This window comes from Misgurnus anguillicaudatus, chromosome 21 (genome assembly GCF_027580225.2).
Source record: "Misgurnus anguillicaudatus chromosome 21, ASM2758022v2, whole genome shotgun sequence".
NCBI classification, from domain to species: Eukaryota; Metazoa; Chordata; class Actinopteri; order Cypriniformes; family Cobitidae; genus Misgurnus; species Misgurnus anguillicaudatus.
This window is the reverse complement of record NC_073357.2, coordinates 35,643,927-35,662,170: the sequence shown is the minus strand read 5'-3', so window position 1 is coordinate 35,662,170 and position 18,244 is coordinate 35,643,927. Positions and strand designations below refer to the sequence as shown.

At 35.6% G+C, this 18,244-nt stretch overlaps 3 protein-coding genes across 4 annotated transcripts; 1 reads left to right on the top strand and 2 right to left on the bottom strand.

Moving 5' to 3' along the window:
• Positions 1-4,692: 4,692 nt before the first annotated feature.
• Positions 4,693-11,107, bottom strand: atp6v0d1 (ATPase H+ transporting V0 subunit d1). Of its 2 annotated transcripts, XM_073859026.1 has the most exons (9): positions 10,862-11,107; positions 9,339-9,507; positions 8,785-8,966; positions 7,617-7,696; positions 7,272-7,349; positions 6,853-7,029; positions 5,689-5,766; positions 5,406-5,569; positions 4,693-5,255 (listed from the first exon to the last, which is right to left on the bottom strand). In XM_073859026.1, exons 1-8 carry the CDS (start codon positions 10,986-10,988, stop codon positions 5,408-5,410), a joined length of 1,053 nt encoding a protein of 350 aa, XP_073715127.1. In that variant the 5' UTR covers positions 10,989-11,107; the 3' UTR covers positions 4,693-5,255; positions 5,406-5,407. The 2 variants fall into 2 exon arrangements, with proteins under 2 accessions (XP_073715127.1, XP_073715126.1); XM_073859025.1 differs by having other exon boundaries at positions 4,693-5,569; positions 10,862-11,106.
• Positions 11,108-11,381: 274 nt separating this feature from the next.
• agrp (agouti related neuropeptide) lies at positions 11,382-15,098 on the top strand. The gene is made up of 6 exons (XM_073859029.1): positions 11,382-11,459; positions 11,563-11,685; positions 12,553-12,669; positions 12,833-13,003; positions 13,239-13,324; positions 14,639-15,098. Exons 4-6 carry the CDS (start codon positions 12,898-12,900, stop codon positions 14,828-14,830), a joined length of 384 nt encoding a protein of 127 aa, XP_073715130.1. The 5' UTR covers positions 11,382-11,459; positions 11,563-11,685; positions 12,553-12,669; positions 12,833-12,897; the 3' UTR covers positions 14,831-15,098.
• Positions 15,099-15,292: 194 nt separating this feature from the next.
• On the bottom strand, positions 15,293-17,072 carry LOC129444540 (chymotrypsin A). Its single transcript, XM_073859027.1, has 7 exons — positions 16,916-17,072; positions 16,705-16,811; positions 16,547-16,626; positions 16,296-16,374; positions 16,014-16,198; positions 15,674-15,802; positions 15,293-15,501 (listed from the first exon to the last, which is right to left on the bottom strand). Exons 1-7 carry the CDS (start codon positions 16,992-16,994, stop codon positions 15,339-15,341), a joined length of 822 nt encoding a protein of 273 aa, XP_073715128.1. The 5' UTR covers positions 16,995-17,072; the 3' UTR covers positions 15,293-15,338.
• Between the last annotated feature and the right edge of the window lie 1,172 nt (positions 17,073-18,244).

Sequence of the window (18,244 nt, the reverse complement as noted above, 5' to 3'; positions counted from 1 at the left end):
AAATAATTAATTATATAATTATATAAATAATTAAGCATTAAATCCAAACCAGATTTGATGGTTCAGGTGTGGATGGATCTTGGGGCACCGTCAAAAATCAACCAGTGCCTTATGCTCAATTTTTTTGTTGAGTCCAAACAATATTTTTAGAGTGTATTATGAGATTTTTTTAAAGATGTTAAATAAGTATTTGGTGTCCCCATAGTGCGTATGTGAAGTTTTAGCTCAAAATACTCCATAAATAATTAATTATATAATTATATAAATAATTAAGCATTAAATCCAAACCAGATTTGATGGTTCAGGTGTGGATGGATCTTGGGGCACCGTCAAAAATCAACCAGTACCTTATGCTTTCAAATGGTTTATGTGTCTTCCTAATGTCTTATCCCAGTTGTCAACTGATTGCAAAGTTTTATTTATTTTGAAAATATCTTCATTCATGGAACAAGTTCACAACTGTGGTATTGCCAGGCTATGATATAAACTAAAGTCTACTGGCTAAAACAAGGACAAGCTAAACTATAAAAGTAGGGCAAAATGTTGTATTATTATGAAGACATTTTTATACGTTTACAGCTCTTTTACCTCTACTTTGAATTTTACACTTCATTGAGTTGTGTTTTAAGGTGTGTTACGGAAATGTCCGTAAAATTACTAGATAATATACTGGCAAAATATACCAGTACATTTTATTTGATATCTAATTTTATTTTTTTCCCAGTAAATTCTTTTTAAACCATGGTTTCAGGGCTGTAACATTTCTAGCTGTGATAAAAAGTTTGGTACACATGTAGACAAAAGTTTTTCTTTTTTGAAAAAAAAAACAAACTAAGCAAATTGTTTTGATTCATGTCGGTGGTATGTTCCAATATTGACAGGCAAAATCACTCAAAGCAGGAAAAAGAAATACACAATGTTTCATCACGGCTAAACCCTTGGGCCGTGTTGGTGGGAGGTTTGTACTTAGGACACAGGACATGAGATTGTGTCACTCGATATCTGAACAATAACATTCTGCTAACATAAAAAAAACGGATTTGTCTAGCATTACCTCGAGTCTGGGGTCAATGAGCCATAAAAGGACTTATCTATGAGATTTTCCTGTCAACACTTTGTATCACCCACACATCGAGCAGGACAAGTGACTGAGTTATTATTTGATCGAAATCTGAATCTCAAAATCATTTCAAAAGCACTGCAGGTGCGTAACAGCAGAGCCACAGTCCTGTTTGCCAGCTCCCCTCTGTAGTGAGGACTTCTGCGCAGTGTCTCAGTAGATGCAGAGGTCCAGATCCAGCACAAAATCCTTGCCAACATCAACATACTAAGTATATCCAAACAAATGACGCTCCTAAAACTTAGCGTACTTAGGAGTGATGGAAAATAGTAACGCTTGTGCCAGCCAGACTCGATAGAGGATTTTAGATCCAAGAACTTCAAGGAAATGCATTGTACAGCTGTTTCTAAGTATTTCCCCAGTCATTTGTTTTCTGTTATTTTAATCAAAGGAGGATTACCAACATGAATGAAAAACACAGATGTAATACATATGTAAATAAATTATTCAATATGCAATCACAAAACTTTTACAGACATTGATTTTAGCATTGATTCCTGCCTTAAAAGCATCAAATGATTTATGCAGAAAATTTGGCCAAATCCAACCCTAAACAATAACATTTTGCACAAAACAGTTTATGAAAGTGAAATATTTTTTAGTTCATTGCAAATTCATTTAAGTACACTGTGATAAGCCTTCTCAATGAATGATCTAGTCATGCCACCATTCTGGTTTAATCCACAAGCACATACTGTATAATCCATTATGATTCATCTATTTGTTTGATTGTTCCCAGGGATGAACACTATTACATTGTAAACATTTAAAATGTTGTTTCTTCTCGTTTTATCGGGTCAGAGGGATCTGTCAGGTGGCCAAGCAACAAAGTGCACAAAGTTTGGGAACACACGGGGGCCTAAGACCATATACAGTATAAGATGCTCACTGCAATCCAATACAGCATTCTTTGAGGGCATGAACTTAAAGTTATGTTAATCTACTGGCTGTACATTTGGCTTATAAACCATGAAAAAGTAGGTTAGCAGTACCAGTTACACCACAACTCTATACAATGCACTATATACAATATGTTCTACCTCTAACTTTTTGGAGGAGAGATCATGACCTTAAATCTTTGATTCATAAAAACAAATGGGTCTCATTATTCGCAGAATTCCAACCTGCATGCATCCAACGTAACATTTAACTGTGTCCTGTCAGCATGATGCCATATGATGTCAGTTAATGTGCAGCGACTGCAAAGCAGTTTCCGGGGTTTCCGGTTTGGGGCAGCCCATATGATGCTTTTGTTTCTGTGTTTTCGGTCTTTTTGTAAGTGGGGGGTCACCGAGTGCAGTCCTGCATACATCAAAGTCCTCAACTTTTCCTCTCATTCATTACTTGAAAAGGCCTACAACAACATCTTATTTGCGGGCTATTTTTGCTGATCTGGTTTCCAACGGAGACCTTCTTGTCAAAGAAAAAGCCCTTGGAGATGAAGCTGCCCAGACCTCTCGCAATAATCCCAGAGGGTCAGTATAGGTTGTGCAATGGCCTTTTCTTCTCAGCAGTTTGATCCTGCTGGTGCACATTGTTAAATATTGCCATGTTGAGACATCTCTTCACTTGCAGTCTACGCAATCCTGTAGTCTAAGAAAACTATTTGCATATATGTTTGTTTTGTGTGCTGTCCCAGAAAGATAAACATGAAACGCCTGCTAACCTGCATCTCCAGTGTGACCACATTCAACATGCAGGTGCTTGTCTGCTATTCAAGAACAGTTTACAATATATCACAGTTGCATTCAAAATATCATCTTTATATCAGTTTCTAACAAAAACAAAACATAACCAAAGGCATCTATGAATCATCCTAACCAAACATCATGTACTCACCATTAATTACGGGGACCAGGGGGTGAATGGGACATCGCTCTGAATAGCTGGAATTTTGAATCCAATTAGAGAATTGTGAACATGTTATTAAAAGCTCAGTGACAGCAACCACTATTTGCCCCAAAAGGGAATGTAGGTCGTGGACACCTAGTTTAGGCCTACTGTCAATACTGGCAAAGCCTTCAAAAACAAAATAAGGGATATTTGCCAAATGTGCCAAACACAAGAAATTTGTTGTGATTTTTACAGGGGCTCTGAGTACACACTTTACATACATATACATACAGTACATGAGAAAACAGAAATTGAATTAAGTCAAGTAAGTGGACTAATTTGCTTTTTTACTTAACTGTAAAAAGTCTTGCTCCAGATACACATTTGTATTATGATACCATGGTGTTAAGTGCACTTCCTGAATAAGACACACTAATCCTTCAAATGGTATTTCTTCAATGCACAATATGTGAGTAGAGTGTACCTATCATTTGACACTAAAGGAACGCTTATATTTTTATCTCACCTCATTCAAAAGGCTCTTATTCATTTCTTTAACTGGCATAAACATGTATTTGCAGATGCAACCAGAAAAGTATTTCGTTTCTCTTGTCATGACGGCCTTGGACTTCCATTATATCCATTTTATGCATCAGTTCTGCCTTAAACTTAACTTTACAACAAAAGCCAATCATACTCCATACAGTAAGTAATGGATTGTAATACAGTGTCAATTTCTTGAATTTTCAACACTATTCCAACATTATCACTGTAATATTGTTCATTTTTACATAATAACAAAAAAAAGTTTGGAATGCCTGAACGATTTGTGCACTTTCCAGGAGTAGCTACTATTTTGATCTGTACAGCCGAGGGAGAACACTGTAACCTTATTGCATTCAGACAACTGCCAGCTGAGATCATTTGCATTTAGTGTGGTTAATACTGTATTACAGGTCCAGAATACTGTAGAGCAAAAAATAAATAACTGGGATTGTTTGCAGTCATTAAGCATTTTTAATAAGTCCTGGATCAATGTTGTAGCACGTACTGTAGAAGTAAAGCGGATAGGATTATAGGGTGTGATCCAAAAATCCCTCCTTCATAAATCAACTGACCCAAACAGAAATGTATGTTCTGCGTCGGTGTTTTGGGGCACTACTAAGCTTTAGGAACATTATCAATAGTTCGAAATCAACAAATGCATGTTCAAACCAAACTAAGCATGTACAAATTGCCCCAGGGTGCACGCGTTTAGGTATATCTTAATTTTTGGCAGAATACATAGAGTAAGTGTCAATGTAAACAAAACATAATTAGCCCTGGAAGCCTAATGTGTGTTCTTAAAGACGCCAATATCTTTGCCAACCAATACAACACATACTCTCACCTGCATCTGACTCACCTTAACACAATTCATACCTTTGACTAATAATGTTAATAATATGCACAGTCTGAGTAACAAGTAGCAGTAATTACTTTATACCCTGGATCCATTTAATCAGCTGAACGCTTGTCAGTCGTAAAACAAGTGAATTTCAATTATAAAGCTGTTGTACTGGTACAAACAAGTTTGATGGTAAATCGAAACCAGTCAAGGCTGAATCAAACTGAATTGAACTGCAGACATGGATTGCATGAAACTGAACTCAGTGCAGCATCTGGTGGTAAACTCATGCAAGTACAGTCATCCTGATTGAATGAACATAATAAAATAATGCAAGCACAAAAAGACAGTATATGATATATACATATATATTTCATTTATATCACTTAAACTGAGACAATATGGATACAATAGTACAGTAGGTTTTACATTGCAGGACAACTGAGTGCAAGGTTGTAATACTAGATCCAATAAACCTTTCCGATTCAGCCGTCAATCATAAAATATCTACTTCATAAATTAGGTCAGCACAGACATAAGCACTAATTTACAAACAGGAAGCACACAATTCTCATTTCTCACAAATGGATAAAATGAACACGCAAAAAATCCCCATTGTTTTGGTTTTAAAGGGCAAGCCCACCATCATTTAAGATAACTAAGGATTCTTCAACTCTCAGATGCGAAAACTGGACCCTCTAAAAGGACTGAGATCAGAAGTTAAGTGAGGTTATAATCTGAAAGTGTACATTAATTATAAAATGCAATACATATGTGCAATGCATAAAAATAACGATGGAATGTATTTGTACATCAGCACGGGAGAGTTTATCACAATAAGATCTTTGTACACAAAACTTCCTCCACAAATGTTTGCAACCACCAGTGTAGTTGCCTATATGCGATGATCCATTACTGAAATACAGATAAACAATGAAAGATAAGTGTGGCGTAGTGCTACGAGTAGACACAAAGAGGAGACGGAATCATTTTTTTATCCCTAACATAACACAGAGCACAGTCAATGCATGCCATCTGGATCATTCTTCAAGAACTGTTATGTACCATTAGAATATTGGGATGTAGTTGTCAATCTTAGCCCTGTGTCTTTGGGCAATACACTCTGCAATCCACACAATGTTTCGGCACTCTTGTTCCTTTAACTTGACGTAGGCATAGAACACGCTGAAATGAAATTGGTTCAGGAAGGCCAGCTTGTTGAGTTTTACCTTAAAACAAATAAGCCAAGTTTTCCCATTAGCATAAACATTTCAGACTAGCCAGGTATTTAAAATAAAATGTTAAATACTCTAAAAACGTATTTAAAATTTAATAAAACATTTCTCACCTCATGCTCAAAAAAGCGATCCTCAAGAGTTTTGTCCCCTGGATTGCTGCCAGCACCCTCAAAAAGGAGCTTGTATTCCTAATGCAAATTGTACCCAAATTAAATCAATTATCAAATGTAACTATGTAGACAAATTCTTAAATCACTATAAGACAAACATGAATAGCATAACTCATCATGAGTACAGCTTTAAGGGAACACACTATGAAACTTTTAAAGGGGTGGTTCAATGGTATTTCATGCATTCTGACTTATTAACACAGTTATAGAGTTGTTTCCTCATGCTAAACGTAGGCAAAGTGTCAAAAAAACACAAAAAAGTATTTCTGTGCCGAATGCACTTCCCTAGGGTTCGTACAAGTTTCTGAAAATTTGTCCAGCTGATGTTTCAGGGGTTTCTATACGTATCACTTCTTTTTATGGGCACTTCCCCCAGAAAACCCCGCCCACCCGTCAATCAGCGCGAGATGCTAGAACTTACAAAGATCACATCACGCGACAGCTTTGTATAATTTTTAAACTTATCAATGGCACGAAAGAAGAATTGTGTTTTTGGATGTAAGGAGAAGAAAGCCAGCCTTATGAAAACAATGGATATAGTTTATTATCTGGGGTAGCAGTGGAGTTTTGCGTCTGTGTTTGATGCGCTGAATTTCACCGAAAAGTCCCAACCGGGTCATGAGTTGCATGCGTAAATAAGACTTCTGTGTTATGTTGGAAATAGGCACGTGCATATTATATAAATGACACGAACATGTAGTGAATCATAAGTTAAACAGTGTTGTATAGTGTTGCATGACTCATACTCGCTCCTCCCGCGGTAGTAACTCCTTCTTCTTCATTTTTTCATACGTTATCGGAAAGAATCGGTAAAGCTAATCTTTCTTTTATAAATCTGATTAAACTAAAGACTCTTCTGAGATATAAAGGATGTCATACTACTCTATAGGTACTCCAGATTAACATCAAAAATGCAAAAATAGTGTGTGTTATGTGAGCTTTAAAGGAGTTCATATGGCTCATCTGCTATTAACTTTATGTAAGGAATAGAAAATAAAATTTAGGCTATTCAATGACAATCTTAACAGATTTTATTCTTAATGTTTAGACTGGTGAATCACATGGTGAGTGAATGAATGAGCGAGTGACTACAAAGACACTTACAGGATAATAGTCAGCCACAGCTTTGACCTGCTCGTAGTCATCGGCGCGGGCCAGCTGTGCAAGTCCCTCTGGGTAGAGCTTCCCACAGTGAGGGAAAAGTTTAGCTCGGTCTTCTTTGGACAGCTCCGTACCAAAGGAATTAATGGTGATGATGAATGCCCTCCTGTCTGCTTCAAACTGAGATACAAAACAAGGGATTATTTCTTAAAACCATTTTGTCAAGCTATGTCAATAAAACAAACTAATTAGTCTGTTAACAATAATTAAAATAGACTAAATACTACTGTGTCATCAAACCATTGTTGGCTAGCTTTAAACATTAATCTTTAAATGAATTTTTTATTTGAGAAAACACAATCACAAAAATCATCGCATCAGAATCAGTTTTACTTTATTTAATGTATTTCTTTTTCTCTCACCTCTAGAATAGGGCACATGGTATCTGCAGTTGTTCCTCCCAGAGAGGAACAGAATTTGTAGAAAGCTTCTAGATAAGCCTTGTAAACAAAAAAAAAACCTAATGTCAAATACAGCTTATGGTTTCATGGTAAAAATACAAATTAATGAGACTATGAAAATAACACTGACATATATTCATTAGTGTTAAGTCAGATTTGGCCTTCACTACAAGCACATACAAATCTACATTCCTATTACCCACACACATGCCTGTCAAATGTGTACTGTGGCATAGCTGTTGTGTCATGTAAAAACCTGCAGTTTTCAATATCTACTATTTTGGGATTTTCAAAGGCAAGACTGACCTTGTAAAGAGTGTTACGTATTATTTCAATGTTCATTTCATCCAGATCCTGCTCGGAGATGCAGTCCTGAAAGAAAGCAGCTGAAAGAAACACAGGTGGTAACCATTAACTGTCACATGGGGATGTGGTCGTGTTGACATTATACATGCATTAGGACTCTACCTTCAAATATCAAGCTTAAGAAATTAAGAAATTTACAAAATGCAATTGCAAGACCCATAACTTGCTCTCTCCCTTCGATCACGTAACAAGAAGTTTAAAATATTTCATTGCTGTATCCAAAAGCTAAGGCAGCTGACTTGATGCCTCGCTGCTCAATAAGGCAATGACTTTGGAGGCAGCATTTGAAGGCAGCTCCAAGAAACGGATTCAGACAGGCTTCATAGGCAACATAATGTTATTATAGTTCAGATACAAATAGAAAGCTTCTTTACAATAACCATAAACATATTTTTAGACCACTACATCAATTTTTATCTAGAAATGCAATCAAAACTGAATATTAAAGGGGACATTTCACAAATAATTGGTGTCCCTCAGAGTACGCATGTGAAGTATCTTATAGATAATTTATTATATCATGCTAAAATTGGCACTTTGTAGGTGCAAGCAAAAATTTGTCATTTTTGGGTGTGTCCTTTAACATGCAAATATGCTGATCTCTGCACTAAATGGCAGTGCTGTGGTTGGATAGTGCAGATAAAGGGGCAGTATTATCCCCTTCTGACATCACAAGAGGAGCCAAATTTCAATTACCTATTTTTTAACATGCTTGCAGAGAATGGTTTACCAAAACTAAGTTATTGGGTTGTTCTTTGTCTATGTTGATACAAGCACAGGGGACCCATTAATAACACTTGAACATGGAAAAAGTCAGATTTTCTTGATATGTCCCCTTTAAACTTTTACAAAACTGAGGTCCAACCAGTTTCTATGCTGCATTTTATTTTTCCAGCTCGATCCTGCTACATCCTGATCCTGATACATCTATGCTGCCTTCAAAAACTGATCAGATAAAAGTATCTCAGGAAACAGGAAGTAAAGCTAACATCGGATTCGGACGACGTTCCTTGATGCCATCCTGCTTTGGATTGTAGCCTCCGAAAGCAGCATTTTATAGATTTCAGACACAGCCCGTGTATTTATGTTTTTATAGGAGATTTCTCACCAAGTGGTGTATCCACCAGGATAGCATTGTAGAGCTCTGCTGGAGTCTGTGCGATGTTGACTGCCTCCATCTGTTCAAAGCTGCCAAGAGGGTGGCACTTGGGTACCAGCTCTGAGATGGCACGCTGATGCAGAGTTCCAGTGATCAGCAGGATAACATTATCAATCATATAGCTGTATGTGTAAAAAATAAAATATGACATTTTGAGAACTGAAAGACTTTTCAAAAATTCACGGTCAAAAATATGATTGGCTGGTTATAAATGATACACCTAGTATAATGTCACTCTTCACATTAGGGCTGTGGGATAAATTAATTTTGATTTTGGTTATGGGAACCTCTTTAATTGTTTTTAATTACATTTGTATATCTTTTCTATTTTCTTCATTGTGCAGCACTAAATGGGGAATGTATTGAGAAATTTTCATGTACAAATTTCATTAAATAATTGCATTAAACAATTGCAATCTCAGAGTTTTTATCAAAATAATAAAATTGCATAATCAAGCAGAACTACTTCACATGGTGTTAAGTATTTTACAAGTACTCACGTGATGAAATCCATAAAGCTGGCCAGAGGCTCATAGGACTGGTTCCTCATATGGCAAAACTCAACCACCATTTTCTCCTTCAGTTTGTCATCAATGACAGAGACTGTGAGAGGAGAGGCTTCATTGGCCAAAAAGCTTCCATAGTCAGTGCTCTGCAAATGAAGCTTCAGGTCTTCCAGTAAAGGAAAGCAAAACCTTTAAATATCATTTTCGTAATTTACAAACAAATGCACGTACAACTGTAAACTTCTATCCTAATGCTGTTATAAGACAAAATGCTTAATGCTTGTTTCCGGCAAGATTTCTATAATCATTTAAGATTTTTTGTCTCACAGTTTCCAGTTCCCTAAAATGCTGACAAAATTCCAAGTGACGCACTATTAAAAACTACAGTGGCTTCTTAAAGAGACCATATGCAAATTTTTATGTGAAGAAACATTGAAATATATTTAAATAATTTGTCAGATCTGGACAGAGATGAAAATGTGCAAACATATTTAGGAAAACATTAAAGTGACAGCTAAGTCATATAATAAAATGAATACAATAAATGATTTTAAAAAGTAGAAAGATTTGAAAAGCCTACCTAAAAAATAAATAAATAAAAGTGTATGAGGATTCTTAGACGTTTTAGACATGTTAGTATAAAGGCAAATTATGTATTTTAAATTAAAAGACTGGGCTGTGTTTAAGACTGTTTCATCCTCAGGACGAAAAAAATTACAGACAATGGAAAGTATTTCGATACAGTTAAGTTAAATCACAAAGTATATTTTATGCAAGACTGTAAATTGGAATTATTTTGTCTTGTTGGTAATAAAGTATTTACGAGGCACAAAATATCAAGTCTATACTGACTAATATAGTCAGTTTACCTCTATTACATGATATATTTTCTTTAAAAACTATGCCTGATATGTTTATTACATTTCGCACAGACTGAATGCGAATCTGTCCATTCCGTATTACTGACGTCATGATGTATCACATGACCACCGGCTCAACACAACCATCACGACCTGCATCTTCTATCAAAAACCCTTACTATTTACCTCAAACATTGCGATTAACAACATGTTGCTTTGTTTAAACCTTTAAAAAAATGTTAAGACTTGCGTAAGACTACGCTAACATTTTTTACACATAAAAAATATATAAGATGTGTGCCTGACAGGATGACAGGTAAGGCTCTTGTATCAAGGCCTTTAGACGGACTAACAAAATATAATGACCACATGTATATTTATATCAAAGAAGAGGAAAACAAGATCTATAAACGGTTATACATATATTGATCTTTATCTTTTAAATGACATTTAAACACCCAGGGTCCGTGCTGAGTAAAGAAACAAGCTAACTGACATTAGCTGTACTGTAAAACGATTTGTAAACAGCTTAACACCTGGTAAAAAATACGAGTTTGAGACAAGGATCAAATAGAAATGTCAATTTATATTCTAAGCTGTATGTGAAAATCTTGTGAATGAAAGCAACACATACTAATCGGCAAAATACACTCGACTCACCTTCCAGAGTTTCACACTGAACGAGGTTCAAATAATCCGCTTGTGATAAAATCCCAGCCTTAAAACCTCTGACCAGCCCCTCCAGATAACCATTATCGACATTAAAATACAGTTCAGAGAAAGGCATGGTAAGAAGAAAAGATTACAACACCGCTAGCTAAAACAAGAGAGAGATGTAGCCTTCTAGCAAGACCTGAAAAAAGGAAGCTGTGGATACCCGGATGTCCGTGCACGCGCACGGTAACACACACTCATGTGACCAAACATCTGACTGTCAAGCTTAACACTGATCTCAGACCAGCCCTAAACGATTTTAAAACTGATCTGAGCTAGTTTATAAACTCCGTTATTGTTCATTTGTTTCAAACCATAAATGCAACCTAGTTTTCTGTTTTAGTTAATTATTTATGTAAGTACCGTACTAAAATTCTGACATTTAGAAAGATTGTCAGTAGTAAGCTTTCTTGTGACAGCAAGAAATATATTTCTATCTTTCTCTAAGTATTCTTTAAACATTTTGATTTTTTGCGGCAAAACAAGTGGGTATACGCAAATTAATCCGTAGAAGTCGCTATACACAAACAACCATGCGGAAAAAGTAAGTATACGTGCGTATCACCCCGACTACACCAAGATACACCATATTGAAGTAATGATGGCCCTCTTGTGCACTAACCACTAAACACTTCATTACCCTGCAGGTTTTGAAGCTAATACATCTGCAGTCAACTGATGACTCCAGCCTGCTGTTTTAATGATCATGACGCAATACAGCATCCATTTGTGAGGAAAAACACTTATGAGCATGAACTTATGAGATGGAGGTTAGATTTATTGCATGTAAAAGTGTTATTTCCTTGTACAACAGCAAAATAAGTGACTAAAGCAGCATGCCAATTATGTTATTTCATATTTTCAAAGAATGGTGTTAAAGGCTAAAAAAGGACAACCGTTTAGGATGTCAAGTGTCAAAATTCAGTTTCACTGCATTAAGGTTTATTTTCAGATTTTGCAGCTTCGATGTGGTAGAGCATTGCATTAGCATCACAAAAGGTAATTGGTTTAAACCCAGGAAACATGCTGATAAAAACGTGTATCTTTTAATTCAAAATGCATTTTTGGATAAAAGAGAGTGAGTGTGTTTGTGTAAAGCTAAACTGTGAATGAATGATGCCATTTCACCAAATACATGTTGCTATTTAAAACATGATGAGCTTTTAGCTTATATTGAATTAAGCTGATTTCTGTTCATATCCTGTTATTTGGAAGACATAATGACATATCTGAACAAATAATGGACTGAGTGTTTCTGAAAGAAAATTGATCAACATTTAATCTTGTAGCAACCAGGGTTTATCAAAGAGCAGTGCTGAGTTCACAGAATTGAATTTTCTTGGGACAAATGTACATTAATTTCCATGTTCTGCCATACACCATCATTTGAAATAATGTTTTAATTTACCTTAGATAGGTTGGTTACGTCAATGTTTAGAAATCTTTTGAAACAACACATCAAATGGGAGTACACCATATGTGTACAGCCTTTCAAATACCCAAATCCCTTTAATTTAATGTACTCCATTTAAACAAATTACAGTTTGCAAGTTCCTTATAACGTATCAATGAAAATAAATTATAAGTATAATTCCATTGTGTGTTGAATGGATGTGTGTGTTATGTGGTTGAACTAGGCACAAAAGGCCACACCTCCGTCCACTGATCAGGACCATGTGGTCCCACTTCAAGAAGCTGCCTTATAAATCAAGAAGTGTTTTGCCGTCCTCTGATAAAAACGCTGAACACTGCAGGTAGGTAAAATACAGACACTTCATTTAAACATGTAGGTGCACACACAACCCCACACAAATGACAATGTTAACAAAAATATTTACACACACAAATATGTATAACTGTCTTAGAAAGGTTTCATCTCATTTTGTATTTCTAACTTGAATTCTTTCTTTTCTTCAGTGAAAAGGTTCAAGCAGATCATCGAAAGTGTGGCTGAATTTAATCTTACATGCGAGTTGGGTAGGATGCCGAACACAGTGTTTTTCTGCTGGATTATGATGAATGTCATGGTGATGGCATCACATCCAAACCTGAAGCGCAGTCAAAGTTCATTTAGCTTTTCTGATACAGGTAAGTTATTTTATTTTTTTAAGTGAATTATTTTCTGTTGATACATTTGAAGAATGGTCTTCAAAGTTTAAATTGTGAAACAGAAATGTTGACATATGTTTAAATAATTATGTTTTTATAAGTCATAATTACATTTTGTTATTTTTTTTAGAAATATTTGAGTGCATGTAATTATATATATTTGGCTGCTTTTAATGCTGTGTGTGTTTGGATCTTTTTGTTATGCACTGTGAAGACTTTCTACCTGAAGTCGATCCGTATCAATTTGAAATAAGCTCAGCAGAAGAAAAACCGATAGAGGATCTTGGCTTCTATGATGAGGTAATGATTGACATTTAGTATGTGCATTCAAAATCAAGCGACTTACAGAACTTACTTTTAAATTGATTATAGACGCTATGTTCTGCTTTAAGCAATGGTTCAGCACTGATTGATCAACTGTGATCTCAGTTATTCTCTTGAACCTATTTTAATTTAAAAATGTAACCTTTATGTTTGTCCTTCACATCATTTCAGACAATACATATGTGAAACAATCTTGTTTTGTATGACTAAATGTCACTTATTGTCTGAGATAGGAGGACCATATAAGATAAAGCTACCTACACTGTTAAAAAATAATCAAAATGTGTACCCCAGTTCAGTACATGTATGTCTAAGCCATTAGGTACAGATATGTATACATTTGGTACCACTATGTACCTTTAAAATACTAAAATATATCTTTGGAGTGCTAATTAGCTCTCTTTGGTACCAATATGTACCTGTAAGGCAGTGGTTCTCAAATAGTGGGGCGGGACCCCCAGTGGGGGCTCGAAGCGACACCAGGGGGGGCGCGCGAGACCCCAGGGAAAATACTTTTTCAGGAAGTGATTTTTAAAGACATTACACCCCAATCACGCTGATAAGCCGCTTGTGTTTTTTATTATTATTTATTGATTATATTTAATTTTTCAGTATCAAATGGTAAAAAATATTATACTTTAAATAAGGATTGATTTTTTTATTTCAGGCAAATTGATGCATTTTAAGTCTTTTCTGTTACAGACTAAAAAACAATGTTAATAAAGTTATTCTTTGTTGTAAGTTGATCAATATTTCTTTTTTTGTGTTTTCTTTTTCTGTTTTCTCAATGCTAATAAGGATACAATGTTTTGCAGATGTGTAATTTTATAGACAAATTATACTATTTACAGTCGCGGCAGAGAGTTGGGGGGGCGCAAAATGTTTACCCAAAATTCCTAGGGGGGGAGAAGCACTGCTCTAAGGTAATATGAACTTTTGAAAGGGTACCACCCCAGTGACATCTAGGGTACAATTTTTGACAAGTTTTACTTACAGTGTATGGTAATGTGTTGACGTTAAAGTTTTTTTTTTTTTGTAGCTCAATATAGAGACTAAAAGTTAGTCTGATCGGTTGAAGATTGGGAGAGAATTTATGGTTAACGTTGAGAGGACTTGGAGGGAAACCCATGCAGTTATTTTCATTATTTTCAGACCAAATGGACCAATGATAAATAAATGAACACTTCACTCAGCGTTCTGAGCTGCAGTATGAAAGAGCAAACCCTGATAAAAATGATAATGGTGATTATATATATATTTCTCATTTCTTTGTTGTTGCCATGGCCACAGGACGTGGGTAAAGCTGTGCAGCTGCAGAGAAGAGGCACTCGCTCCCCCAGTCGCTGTATCCCGCATCAGCAGTCCTGCCTGGGCCACCACCTCCCTTGCTGCAACCCCTGCGATACGTGCTACTGTCGCTTCTTCAAGGCTTTCTGTTACTGTCGCAGCATGGACCACACCTGCAAACACGATCATGCATAGAGCCAGGCATTTCCCTGAACTGGTTAATGGCTGTGTACATTTACAGCTTATACAGCCAATGAATGTGAATATGGACAGTGCAGACATACTTCTAAATACAGCATTACATTATCCACAATAAGGTTTCTTATTATTTATGCAAATATCATATGCACAAATCTAAAGTGAAATTTTATTGCAATGTTACTTTAATGTTGTCTTAAATATTTTGTATATGTAATTTCAATAAACCAGGGTTATTGCATAAAGTAAGTCTAGTTATTGTTGAAATACATCAGTACTGATTGAATTAATTAGAAAACGTATATAAAAGTTAGTACAAAACTAAAAATGTCATGCATTTGAAAAACGTTTGACTGATGGTGTGATTGTTATACAAATATTTCTTATAAAAAATACAGAATATTTTATATCACCTATATAAAGTCTTTATTAACAGACAGAGAAAGGGGAAAGCAAAAGTGAGGACATGCATTTTTATTATTTTAAAAGTAAAAACAGTATGAATTTAGTTTGAAGCAATGGTCTGGTCAATCCAGTCACGAAACTTGGTGACACGGCCATACACCGCAGGAGTAGAGATTGAGCAGGTGCTGGTACCCCATGACACGATACCAACCAGAGTCCAGGTGCCATCCTTCTGACAGACCAGAGGACCACCAGAATCACCCTGAAACACACATAAGAGAGTTTGTAATCAGCATACTGTTAAAAATGTGATTAATGTAAGTAACAGATGAAACAAAAGCAAGGAATGCTACAATGGAATTTAACTTCTTCATTAACTGACATAGCACTGGTAACATGGTTTCTAGCAGTTCATTAAGTTGGGGCAGCTCACCCATGCAAGACGAAGCACCAGCGGCACCAGCACAGATCATGGTGTCAGTGATTTTACTTCCCCAGAAGTTCTGGCAGTCACTATTGTTTAGCAAAGGCAGAGTGGCCTGCTGGAGGCGAGGAGGGGTAGTGCTGGCTGAAATGCAATGAAAAATTGGAAAGCACATTACAATAAACATACATACATACTAAAATGAATCAGTTAAGATGCATAGTAGAGTATAGATGATCATACATTTTAATTTGCTTCAAAACTGAGAATAGCTTAAATTTGACAAGGCTACAATACTTATATACAATGAAAAAATGGAACTGAAACATGATCATATTGTAAAAAATGAACCTAGAATTGTATCTGGTCAGGCCCCATCCAGTAGTCATACATGACATTCCTCCAGGGAAGTTGTCACTTGTTTTAGGAAGGCACACAGGAGACACCTGCGTGGTGAGCTTAGCAGGGGTGGCCAACTTGATCAGAGTGACATCATTGCTTTTGGTGTAGCTACTGTGGTTAGGATGCCTGAAGACCTTTAAGAAGAAAATATAGACAGATTAGCAATCACTTTTTTTGCAGCTATTCATCTGGTTCATTTCCTTTGCCCCAATGTGATACAGAGATACACACCTTGCCAACAGTCATGGTCTGAATGGGCTCAGAGTTGGAAGAACGGTCATGCTCACCCAGGATGACGCGATGAGAGGTCCTATAACCAAAATATCCACATTAACTAAATATCAGAGTATAATACAGCATATCTGTAATCTATTATTATACAGTAACTGATATTATTCACAATTCATTTTATTATATTTAAAAACTCTCTCTGTATATATTGTGTGTTAGTGTATTAGGTTTGCTCTTGAATGCTGTCTTACGTCACATCACAGTGAGCAGCTGTCACAACCCAATATTCACTGATCAAGGAGCCACCACAGAAGTGCCAACCAGAGTAGTCCTGTGACAAACATAATGTAAATGTACAAATTCATTGAAGACTGATTGTCAGAAGACCCTTTAAGAGGCCCATTATTACCTGCAGAGACACCTGCCAGGGCCAAGAGTGAGGCCGTGCCTCCTCACCATTCACAATCCTGGAGTAGCCAGTGATGACAGGTGAGATGGCAGGATTGCCACAGCCAGCTGGAAGAAAAAAGTGTCTTCATATTATTTTTCAATGAATGACTGAAATATTAATTTAAAGTCAGAGAAAACTTAAAAGCAGATATTCTTGTTATAGTATGTACCATAGGCTGTACTAGCGAAGGCAAGGCAGGAGAGTATCCAGAGGAAGGCCATTGCTGGATATAGAGCGTGCCTGATCATGTGGGATCTTTTATACCCAATCCCCAATTATATTCTGGACATTTTATCTCACCACTCTGGGAGATTGTACACCTTGCAAAAAAGATTATTTTTTTACCCTACAAAGATAAGGGTTCATCTGCACTATAATTTCCAGTTGCTTTAAATCCTTCATATATTAATTTATTATTATATTATATTATTAACCACATTAACACACATTTACATTCTATTCAAAATGATTAAAAAGTCTTTTAATAGTAAAATATGAACATCTGTGTTAATATTGTGTTAATCGTAACACTTCAATGCTATGTAAATGGAAATAGTTGATAATAATTGTTTACTGGAGATGACCTTGACTGTATTTCACGTATCCTTACAGCTGCTGGTATGGTTATTTCATAATAATATTTTTTTCTTTTTATAGAATTTTAAAACTTGTAAGTTTTATTAGAAAATGTTATAATTCACATGTGTCTCCTTATATTTTCATTTAATTTTGACTGCATAGTCCTGAACATGTTTTCTATTTTCATTCGCACTGATAAACACATGGTTCAATTTTTAAGTCCTCTACATCAACATCTGCATCAATTCCCAGGACATAAAAAAGTCTATTTGAGTAAAACATCGAAGCTGCACCTGCAAGTTTCTGCCCTATTCTCCAACCCATACGATTGTTTAGGTTGTTTGTCCTTTCCCCCAAATGTACGACACAAAGATGCGTTAACTAAATTAGCATCTCTAATGGCAACAGGTAAACATTATTTTATTGGTCTATGAAATTATATTGGGGTATATTTTTTCAATAATGACATGTATGATTTTCAATTTAAACCTCAAGGATTTGTTGTATTTTGAGCAAATAACATACCCATTGATTTATAATATAATATTAGTATCAACTACTATTTGTCACAATTTTATTTCAAATTGTATGAATATAAAATTATAAAATAACAGCTCCATGCTAAGCATTCTGGGAACTAGAAATCCTCATCAACTTTTTTCTGATTTTTCCTTCAGATTTTGTTTTCCAGAAGGCATTGCATGAGGCTTTATTTTAGTTTTTATTTTAGGGTTATGTAATACAAGTTTTATGTAAGGATAAAAACTTGTTAATGTTTAATGTTCATTTAACGTTTTTTTGAGTGTTAACTACATACTTTTAGTTTTTCGTTAAACTTTTATTGTGGCTTTAACTAATTCAACCTTATTTTATACGTTAGCAACTCATCACTCGACATAAAAAAGTTTAAAAATGACTT